Here is a 12,678-nt window from a genome sequence, read left to right on the forward strand (position 1 = left end):
AACACAACACAAAAATTGAGTTTTTTTATTTGAAAGAATATTTAATTCTAAGAATAATGGTATAGGTTGTAAATTTCTACTCACATTATTTAAAAACTAATGCGTAATTGAAAATAGACGCGTGACGTCATTGGGCCCTACTCATCGTAGTTGCCTATCTAATACGTGTAAAAGTTCTTCGCTTCACATAACGATTTACCAACCTAAAAATTTTATTTTTTAAATTTAGTTTTCGTTTAAAAATGTGATTTTATGTATTTAAGACGATGCAAGTATCTGATTTTAATATGACGTTTAGTTTTTTAAATATTAAAAATCTTAAAAGAGATATTTTTGTTAAATGGAGCGTCATGGTGAGCGGTGATCGAACAATGGGTCCGCTATTCCCACTATCAAATCTAATTTTACATATTTTATACAATACACTCTCTACACACACACACACTCATACACACACATATTATATAATATATAGAAAAATATAAATATTTATAACTATATTTATAATTAATTATTATTACATTATATTTTTAAATTTTAGTTGAACGTATGTCGTGATTATCAACGTTCAGTCGAATTTTTTTTCGGTTATATTTTATGTAAATAAGTGTTGTTCATAAAATTGTTACGAAAATGCCGATGACCGATGTGTTGTGTTTTTGGGTGCAGTGAACGGAATGGGCATCGTTTTCTAAATAGAGAAAAGTCACCTAAACGATTTGCAATTTGGACAAATTTTTGTAAAAGAAAATCATTTCATCCAGGAAAAAATGCTGGAATTTGTAATAAACATTTTTTAGAGCCAGATTTAGATGAATTATCTGTAATAAAAAAAAAACTTATGCCAAATTCTCAAGAACCAATTTTAAAAAATAATGCTGTTCCATCAATATATGTTGAACAATTAGTTCAAAGCAAAAAAAAAACTTCGTATTTCGATGATCTCCACTAGCGAATACAGACCAACTATAATTATATAGCAGAACCTAATATTCTTCTAAATATAGAAAATGAAAAATGTGAAATTGGTGTTCAATGTGAATTGGGCAATGAAACTATATGAAACAATGATGACGTGGATGATGGTGATACAGTTATGAATATCTCTGGAGAAATACCATTTGAACATTTTAATAATCCTTTTGAAAGCAATGTTTCACAGAACGAGGATGATGAACAAAATGAATCAAACTGTAGTTTTGAATAAAATAAATGTTTTATTGTTTATTGGAGCTATCTAAGTGAATTATTTAAAAAACGTCGATCTTTTAAGTACCTACCCCATAATTAAACACAAACTTAATTGTAAAGGTGCTTTATTAAGTGTTCTTACAACATGTGAAATGGGCCACACTTAAAATTGGAGTTCTCAATCGCAATATGGAAAACTTCCTGTTGGTAATGTATTAATAACATCATCCTTAATGATGTCGGGAATTAATTTTAACCTTTTCCGTCATATATTTATATTTAAAAAAAAAAAATTTTCAACTAATTTGACTTAAGCTTAATTTTATTAGTTTTGTAATGTTGGTCCCAAATTGTTTGGACAGGCTGATCCTGAGATATAATGTGTCCTCTCAACAGGACAAGATGATGTAAAGGTATCTATGTTAAATAATACAAAAAATACTACATCATTTGTATTCTTATGTATTTATATATGATTTATTAAGAAAAATTAATTAAATTATTTAATAATAATCTATGGAATTAAAATAACAATTTTAAATTAAAACATTACATGGTTTAAAGTCAAAATTATATTTAAAACTATTTTTTATTTAGAATGAAATGATTCAAAACAATTTTACTTACGTGCTATATATAAGATGACATTACATTTTTTACAGCTTACATACGTTTTAGATTTACAACCAAAATTCTTCCAGAGTCTTTCTTATCCAGGAATACTGGTGTATGTCCTATATCATCAAATCGCATATCATTAATTGGTTATTTAGTTTTTGGTGTTGATGTAGATAAAATAGATGTGGATGGATTATTACCAGGACGACCTAATTTTTTTGTAACGGGTTTACCTGATAAAATTAATGCTTCAACCAAGTACTGTCTAAAGTGTATAAGATCTAGGATTTTTTTTTTCGTGAAGTCCTAAAGATTTTGCTTCTTTTTTGTACTCAATCCATGAATTTACTGCAGCTATATCAATTCCATGAGTTATGAGGCGTAAAGTCCACCTTTTTGACCTTATAAAAATTCTGTACAACGATATTAAGTGATCACATTTATCTACTCCACCCATTCCTTCATTTTTATTGGCTACAACTTCCGGTCTTTGAATGCATATGTATTTTTTATTTTTTTTGTCATAACATTGGTCAACTTGTCCTATACCACAAAAATTTGAAGCCAGGACTACACTTGAATTATCATACCATTTTGTTAACATCACTCCAGACGTATTGAAAATTTAATTTTCCATGTAGCCTCTACTGTGGTGTTTTTTAATTTCTTTATCGGTAGTAAATGGAGGTTTCATAAACCTATCAACTCTAATTGTACCGGCAGCATAAATATTTCGATTTTTCAACCATTCAAACAGCCAAAACGTACTGAAATAGTTATCGAAAAATAATGTACAGTTGGGCACATTAATTCTTTCGGATAACTGCATTACCAAAGATGCACTTTGTCCAAATTGAGAATATTCTGACCTAATTTCCGTGGTAGATCCTTGATAAATTATAAAATCGGAAATTATTCCTGATATTGCACATCAACAAAATAATTGTACGCCCCATTTGGTTGGTTTGTTTTTAATATATTGTTTTACATTTAATTGTCCCTAAAAAGGGACCATTTGTTCATCAACACTGAACGTTGATTCTAGCTGTAAACTAGCACAATATTTTCGTATAGCTTCATATAAAGGCCTCGCCTTCCAAAACCTATCATTAGTATTCGGGTCTTTATCGATTACAAAATTTAGATTATTTCTCAATTTAAAAAATCTATTTGAAGTCATATTTTCCGAAATTAATGGGACGGCAAATTTTGGCTCCCCGTACATACGCATTCGTGGTAAACCAAGATTTCTCATTAAAATATTTATGCCTATAAACGTTTTCAATTCTGCTACTGTAGTAGGAGGAAAGTTTGGTACATTATTACGAACAGCGTATAAATTTGTGTTAAAAACAGCGGTTTCTGAAATATAATTACTGAACAATTGTAGTGGAGAAGACATGTCGATAGTTATATTTAGATGTGGTTCAAAAATATCAAAAGGTAGAGTTATGTATTCACCACGAATCCAAGTAACTTTTTTTTTGTCAGTCAAATCTTCTTGGGTGAAATAGTCGCTAGATGACAGACTAGAGGAAGTAGGAACAACATTTTGAATATTATCTACTATATTTTCGTCAACTGCGTTTTCGTCGATTTCAACTTCAATATTTTCACCCATAATTTCATCAAAATCTTCATCATTAGTTATTATTATTATAAGTCTGACAATAGAAAGAAATCATAAGTATTAAAATTGAAAATTGTATGAAAAAAAATATTACAAAATGTTGTAAAATATAAAAAACTTAGTGTAAAACATAAATTACCTTCAAGTAATTTTAAATCCTCGTGACAATAATTATTTCCCAAATAATCGTCGTTAGCAAATTCTTCGATGTCAGAGTCATCTCCATTTTCAAGTAAATTTAAAATATCATAGTCTAATAATTTACGTCGATCTTGACGAATCATATTTATTATATTTATACAACGTAAATAAAACAGTTATCACTATTCCGGAGCGTCTCAATGTCCTTTACAGAGTACACGTACGTTACGTACGATTAAGTTCGATCGAATGAAAATTTTTAAATCTAACTACCCATAGATTGAATTCAGATATACCACAAATTATTTATAAAAATAATTAACAATACTAAGAAGCGATAAAGATTAGGATAAATGACAAAACAAAAATGTGTAATAATAGAATGTTTACTTGTCCGGGAATAACGCAGATAAATACTAAAAATTCAGCCAATGAAGATAATAATAGACGAAGCAACCGGGAAAATAAGAAATATATACTTGTCCTCTGGAGAGTACACTATTGACTGAACACAGTTCCATATCATATTTGTCTATAAAGCTTATGGAAATCAAGTGTCCTCTATAGAAGAAGGGGTGACTGAAAGGGTTAATTCATTAATTGAATTTTGTAGCACTCTAAATCTAAATATATTTACGCGTACCATATATGATAGACATATAAATCGTTATTTTACACCTGTAGTTTTTGTTTTTTTTTTTTTTTTTGTCTGGTACAAAAAACAAAATGAAATATTAGAAAAAATACGCAATTCTAGTGATGTAACTTGGCTAGCTAGTGATGGATAATTTGATTCGCTCGGATTTTGTGCTAAATTTGTTACATACTCGATCATGAACCTAAACACGGGGAACATTATTGACTTTTCCATTATTCAGAAGGGTATGGTAAAAGGTGATTTAGAAAAGTTCGCATGCAATTATGTTTTAAACGATTTAATTGAAAATAAGAAAATAAATATTCATCTGTTTCTTACTGATAGACATGTTGGCATAAGGTCTATGATGAAAAAAGAATTTCCCAACATATTACACGAGTTTGATGTTTGGCATTTGTCCAAAAGTCTCATAAAGAAATTTAAAACTGTTGATGGAAACAAATATCCAGAAGTAATCGAGTGGAAAAAAAAGTATTATAAATCATATGTGGTACTCATCTCAAACCTGTAATGGTGATAATAATGTATTGATCACCAAATTCACATCAATTTTACATCATATTAAAAATGAGCACCAATGGCAAACTAAAAAAGGAAAAATGACTTGTGAACACGAGGAAATACCGGAAGAAACACAGAGAAAGAAATGGATTCACCCACAATTAGAATCGTATAATGTTTTTAAAAAAATATTATTATATAAAAGATTTTTGAACAACTTGCAGCATGCTAGTAACTATGTACACACTTGAAAATTAGAGTCATATAATAATTTGAGATTAAAATATGTACCAAAACGTATACATTTTCCTAATAATGGTATAGTACTGAGATCAAAATTAGCTATTATGGATCATTAAGCTAACTTAAATAAAGAAAAAATTGGCGATAAGGGACACTTTTCAAAAGCAACGGGAAGTTGGGTTTTGAAAAATAAATATTTAAATAAATCTACTAATATGTGGAAATACGATATAATGGAAAAATTAAAAAAATTTGCACCAATAAAAATACCAACGATATTAATTCAATTCCAAAATCAGCACATGAAGTTGTAGTACCAAATCGTATAGCAGAAATTCCAAAACCATCTATAGAAGAATTAAAAAAAAATAAGTTTTAACGATTTTCATAAGTACCTAAAATTTAAAATGACGTAAGTTCAATTTAAATAACTGCAAAAAAATAATTTTTGTATAAATACAATTTTATTTTATTCAATAATTATACCAAACTACATAAACAGTAAAATCTAGTAAATAATTATAAATTATTAATAGTATTAATATTATATTCTGTTTTCTTAATCAGGATTTTTTTTCGCTCGGGCGGAATCCTACATAAATACAGTTTTTTTTTCCGGAAACGAATTTCAATCTTGGCAATTGAACATGATGGAATCACTACTTGGTTCCCTTTTCCAATTGTTGTCCACGAATTTATCCAAGATGTAAAATTTTTGTAAGCTAAATACCTCCATAACTTATTTTCAGGTTCATCTATACTAAGTTGTTGTCTTTTAGATTTCTTTTTAGATTTTAAAATTAATTGATGGCGTATTATATTTAGTACATCTCTGTCCAAAACTTATTTTTCAAATACATTATTCTGTTTTATAGTTACCGATTAATTGCTTTATATTATCATATTCTTTACGACATACAGACTCTTGATTTGTTGTCATAACTAAACATTTTTCACATTTACACCAATTACGAATTCCACTTTGATTTTCATAATTCACATATTGTACACTACTATATTCCAAAAAAGTATCTATCAATTTCATCATCATTTTCATACTCGGGCTCAAATAAATAAGCACTAGTCATGTTGAGATTTTTAATTCAGAAACTACATAAATGAATAAACGGCCGAACTGCCGAACATAGACTAAACGTTGGTAATCACGACATACATTCAACCAAAATTTAAAAATATAATGTAATAATATAGTTATAAATATTTATATTTTTCTATATATTATATAATATATGTGTGTGTATGAGTGTGTGTGTGTGTGTTAGATTTGATAGTGATGGTCGGCAGACCCATTGTTCAATCACCGACCACTCGCCATGACGCGCCGTTTAACAAAAATATCTCTTTTAAGATTTTTAATATTTAAAAAACTAAACGTCATATAAAATCTGATACTTGCATCGTCTAGAAAACACATAAAACCACTTATTTAAACGTAAACTAAATTTAAAAAATAAAATTTTTAGGTTGGTAAATCGTTGTGTGAAGGGAAAAACTTTTACACGTATAAGATAGGCAATTACGATGAGTAGGGCCCAATGACGTCACGTGGCTATTCTATATTTCTTAATATCTCTTAAAGTAATATTTTTTTTTACATTGGATTTTTACAAAACCATTTCATATAACCATAGCTACAATAATTTAACATTTAAAAAAAATTTAAAGCAATTTTTTTTTTGTGTTGTATTCTCCTTTAACATGAATGGAAATATGTAAACATGTTATACATAATATGTTCATACTTACCAAATAAAATTAAGAAGTGCAAATCAAAACAAGAAAGCACTTTCGATAAGGAACAAAACCCAAGGGAGAAAATGACCAAATACAACAGTTATATTATAACCCGATTTGAGCTTAACAAATCAATATTAATGAAGCTTTTACCGAATACATAATATGGTATATATAATATTATAATGATCATTTTTAACGATAATGATTTTTTAAATTAATTTTTAAAGATTATATAATAATTAAAATATAATGTGATGTACAACAGTAATGACATTATTTTTTTTATTTTTTTAACTAATTTGTATTTATAATATTTTTAATCAATATAAATCTAAATATTATATACTTATAAGTAGCTCAACATGAGTCAAAATATTTACCAACTACCTGTTTTTCCCAGAACTCAATTTACCTAGCCCCCACACTATGGTGTTAGTACGGACGAACTGTACTCCTACTGTGTGAGGTGATGTACACGGGGGCATTAATACGGTCGAACCGTATTCCTACCATGTAAAGCTCAATAGTCCACAAGTTGTTTGGCTCCTCGGCTGAGTGGTCGCCACTGGCTGGCTGAGAAGTTTTCTCTGATTGGTTGGACAGTCTCCTTCTAGCTGACTGAATGCCGAATGGTGTACGACGGCGGTAACTTGGCAAAGTGCGGTGGCGTACTACAGTAGCGTCAGTCACCAAAACGAGTATTAATATTACAGCGGCATTAGTACTGATTTTACCCATACACCAACTACAAGGAAAGTCAATCCGTCTTTGGCTCGGTGGTTGATTTTGAATTGTCTGCTTTGGTGACCTTGCTTGGCCAGTGTCAGGAGTGAGCTGGATGACTGGTTGGATGACATTATAAGGATTATAATATATTATATTTTTATGTTTTTTTAGAATGATAGTGCTCAGTCGAGGTGTTGTGTTATTTTGTTGATGTGAGGGTTCATTATGGAGCGACGAAGGTCTCGGATGTGATGGTAGGTGGATAGATGGGGTTCTTGTGGAAAAGTGTTCTGCTATTTTTCTTAATTTTGAGCTTGAGCGTCAGGGTATAAGCTGAACTGAGTAGCATAACCACGACAAAGCGGTTATTTTGGTTGTTTTTTATTTATTTTTATTTTATTTAATTTTTTGGCTGCAGCCGGGTCGAACTTACGCATATTTCGAGTGACGGAGGCGCAACAGAACATCGTTTACGAGTGTCAAGTTTTGATTTATTCTGTTCTTTATATTTCCGTTTGTACGTGAACCGGTGTGGTTATCACTACTTTCAATAGTGTCTCTTGTTGTGTAATTACGATCAAGAACAACATTTTTTAATATTTTAAGTACTTAATGATGACCGGTCACGGTGGTCACGGTCACAATACTGTAGTCCCCAATAACGCGTTCTATTGGCGGTAACGGTGAACGACGCCCCAAAAACATCGCGACTGTAGACCGGTTGCGTACACGTAATAAACGCCATGTAGAGAGTAACGGTATCTCGTTACAATTTTAAATAAGTAATACTTACCAATATTTAATAGGACTTTCCAGGTATCTAACTCACTCGCGTAATCTCAATTTAAATAAGTACTTTATGTTTGAATCAATTAATAAAGAAAATACAATTTAATATAAAAACACATTATGACATATTATTATAATATATTTTTAATTATTTTACTATATTACTGGTGTCTGAGGTACTATGCATCACTAGATCACTACATGCTACAGTCGACTCTCGATAACTCGAAATTCAAGGGGGGGAGGAAATTGACTTATCAATAATAATAAAAACTTTTAAAAAGTATGTTTTTGTTTTTAAATAATTCTTATATTAAAGAAATTAAAAAAAAAGTGTTTTTTCTCAAGACATTGTTGAACCCATTTTAATAAACAGAATTCTGTTTCAGAGTATTTTCCTAGTTTTTTTTTCCAAGTTTCCGAGCTTAAATAAAGTTAAAATTTATTAATTTTAAATATAGATTTTCAAAATAACATCTTTATTTTTTTATTATTGTAGAAAATGTACTCACTGGAATTACAAAATATTTGGTTATTTCAGGTTTTTTCTTTTCGCCTTTGTCGATAATTTTAAGCAAGTTAATTTTCTACAAGTGAAAATGTTGTTAATTTAGACGACATAAAACTAAACTGAAATCTGTTGTATTAAGTTACCAAGGTTTAAGTTATAAATATTTAGTTGACCCTAATGGTCAAGTTTTACGAAACAAGTCATAAATGAAAAATAACTGCCTTGATAAAAAAAATTAAAAATTTGAAATAAAACTAATAAATTCTAGATATTGAAAATGTGTCAAATTAATTTTCGAGTTAACAAGATTTTTTAAACATAAGATGTAATTGTTATTTGAAGGGGAGTATTAATTATTCGAGACATTGAGATTTTCGAGTTATCAAGGTTTGAGTTACTGAGAGTCGACTGTATATACTACAATATGGCGTACTGTCATTCGTCAGTAAAATTATCATGAGGTATAGGTAATCATGAATGACTGAAATCTGAATGATAGCTTACTAGTTGTCAATCTTTGATATGCACATAATGAGTTATAGGTAATGAATATAAGGTCTATGGTATTGGCATTATTATTTTGTATTTTTGTGATTATACTGAACGCAAGATTATTATTTTGCTTTACAAACTTAATGTTATTGGTTGGGCAGAGTTACAGAATGCAAGGGTATTCTTACCATTTGGATTTTCATAATCACTGATTGGTATAATTAGACTTACTTCGCATGCATCATTGTCAGAGTCGGTAATCAAAAGCGATAATCGAATAATAGTATAGTATATATAGTAGTATTGTTAGTCCAATTAATTATAATTATATGACAATTGACAATAAGCTATGACAGGTAGTTACAGGTACAAATATTATCACCACTCTCTGGAATATCTATCATGGGGTCGATGATATCGAATTCATTACTATTATAGTACTGGACTTTAAAAATTAAAATCTCTAATTGAATTAAATCTGACTCATTAGTACTGATGTATAACACCTAAAAACTTTCTAAAATCAACCAACTTTGAGCAACTATAACTCGCCGACAGATCATCGAAAGTTAAAAATTTTAACGCGAAAATTCATGGAAAAAAGGCTTTATTAATTTATTGGTTGCCATTTTAAAAAGTTGATAGTTTTTTCTACTAAATACCAAAGTGAAAAAAATTAAAATTTTATACAGATGTTGTAAAACATGTATCTAAAAATTAAAAAAAAAAAATAGAAAAAAATCTATACTTTTTGAAATAATAAGTGTTGTTTAATAAAAAAAAATCATTCTATGTACATATGTATATATTTCTTTTAAAGTCAATTTAAATTCCTTTTCGAAATAAAATTTATTATATAAGAATAAAATGTTCTTGTCATTTATGTAGCGTGGTTCGTAGGTTCGTAGGTACCATTGGAACTTTGAAAAAAATTCCATTCGGAGGCGTTTGGCGAAAAAGTATAACAGTTCTAGTAGTTCCTTATAAATTATAATCATTTTACAGAAAATTGCTTTGTTCTTCTTTTTAGTAATGTATTAATTGAAAAATATATCTTCTTATCCAATATAAAAGTTCTTAATATTAATATTTGACCAAGACTTTTGAAAACATTTAAAAATTGGTACATCTAAAACAGATACAATAAATATCTTAATTACCACGTTCTAATTTTTACTTCATTAATATACAAGCAAAACAACAAGTTTTCCAAATATATGATTTATCATAAATTTATCATTGATGAACTATATGAACTTTTTTTTTCTAACAAACTTAAAATTATATTTTATACAAAATATTATGTCGCATAAGTAAGTTTCAATACATTTTTATGGTATAGTTTTTAAATAAAAATAAAAACAAAATAAAATGATCATTTATCGAAGCTTTTGGGTTACGGAAAGAGTATATTTAATTAAAACCAAATTCTATACAAATTACGTAAGTACTTATGGTCAGAGGCGTATTTAGGATTTTGTCATGGTGGGGTAGGGGTACAGGTAACCCCCTGTAGTACACTTAGGTACCATCACCACCGTTTCCAAGAATGATAATGTTGAGAATTTATATACATACTTATACTACTTTATCAATAGCCAATAAGTACCAACACATAAATTTATAAAACTGTATTCTTTTGTTTTGAAGTTTATTATTCATAATTAACTTTTTATAAAATGGAGAATCCCATAAGAATACAATCGATGCATTCGAATCGCATGCAAAAAATAAAATAATACAATATTTAGTAGGTACCTATTTATATAAATATAAAAATGTGTATGTAAGAGGAAAACAGTAAAAAATAATGCACTAGCCAGTACGCCGAACTTAATGGTCTCCGGGTATCAATTCAACTAGGTACTAAAGAAGTGGCCTTATTTTAGTAATTGGCCGGGGACATATGCGGCGGAAAGGTAAAGACCGCTACTCGCTAGACAGCTGCCTAGTTTACCTAGATGGAAATTCGGCACTGGTACTGGCGCGAGTGTTTGATTAAAATGAGTAGTGACTAGTGAATTATTATCCTGGATTAAAAATAAACTAATGAAATAATAAATTATAAAAATAAGTTATAACTAATATTTTAGTGCTTAAGTTTGATTATAATTTGTATTCTATTGAATTATTGAAATTTATTGATTATGTGCCTATTTAAATGTAGCATTTGCCCTGCAATATAATTTGAAATAACAACCAAACTATGATTTTTAGAAGCCTTATAATATCTGGATCGTTATTAACAATAATGACGATTGACAGCATTTTACGATTTACGATACGAATTATTTTAAATCATATATATATTTAGCAATAAGTCATAAACCTATAGACTACGGGCATTAACCATAATATTTCTAAATTCATAATAAAGCTATATTCAATATTATATTTATAATAAAGTGTAGCATTTTCAATAATTTTATTCTGTAATGCTGCCATATATATATGAAATTATTAAACTTCCTAGTAAAAAAAGAAGACAAATGGCTTCCATCAATAAATACGTCACTTCTTATGATGATAAAAAAAAATAGGTAGGACATTACATAGGTATCTGAATGTTCAAAAATAAGGATCATCCTAAATATATTACTGATATTCGGTATTGACTTGAAACTCATACATACTATTAGACAATATGTACAATTTTTGTTAAGAGTCAAATTATCACTGACAACAACAATACAATAATTAAAAATTAGATTACAATGTTTCGTATTTACCTATATCTTAATCTACAGGGGCAAGTTCTTCACAACAACGTTTCATTGGAAGTAGGTTCACATGATAATATTTTAAATAAATCAATGCGTCGTGAATATTATGCAGAAACCGTCGAACGGAAGCGAAAGGCACAGCATGCGATTGTGACCAAAAATTATTGTTTGGCTAAGAAGAATTACCAAGAGTTTAAGAGGCAAACTAGTATGAACGAAGAACGTGATAATATGTGTAATGGTAGTTAAAACTTATATTTTTCAGAACTAATAACAAAAATTAATAAAAAACAAGTAACGGGACCTCAATGGTTTCAGGAATTATCTGAACAACAGGTTAGATATATTATTAAACTTTTAATGTCTCTAACACTTAAATGTACTATTTACCTCGATTCCATAGATTATTCTAAAAAAATAGAACAGAAAAATTCCAATTATAAATATGAAAAAATATTATTGGTACTGTAACACATGGCTGGTATACGCATAAAAAAGTTTAAAATGACTAAATGTATAATATGTTTTTATTTTGAAATTCACTCTTAAAAAATTAAAAATACCTCCTATTTCACTTTTCAGGTATTAATTTAGATTTTTAATTTTTATACTTAGGTAGTAAAAATATACCTAAAAATATATTGAAAGATAGAAAAATGTGATTATATCAATTATATTATTATATATTTTACCATTA

General features: G+C 28.6%; 1 protein-coding gene across 1 annotated transcript in view; it reads left to right on the plus strand.

Moving 5' to 3' along the window:
* LOC126554548 (uncharacterized) overlaps window positions 1–12,457 on the plus strand; it is a 31,597-nt gene extending 19,140 nt beyond the window's left edge. The window contains exons 2-3 of the mRNA XM_050209606.1: window positions 12,006–12,189; window positions 12,247–12,457. Coding sequence (XP_050065563.1) covers window positions 12,006–12,189; window positions 12,247–12,452 — 390 coding nt within the window. The 3' untranslated portion in view covers window positions 12,453–12,457. The remainder of the gene's footprint in view (window positions 1–12,005; window positions 12,190–12,246) is intronic.
* The last annotated feature ends 221 nt before the right edge of the window (window positions 12,458–12,678 follow it).

The sequence above is a fragment of the Aphis gossypii genome, unplaced genomic scaffold (assembly GCF_020184175.1).
Source record: "Aphis gossypii isolate Hap1 unplaced genomic scaffold, ASM2018417v2 Contig00537, whole genome shotgun sequence".
Classification (NCBI taxonomy): domain Eukaryota; kingdom Metazoa; phylum Arthropoda; class Insecta; order Hemiptera; family Aphididae; genus Aphis; species Aphis gossypii.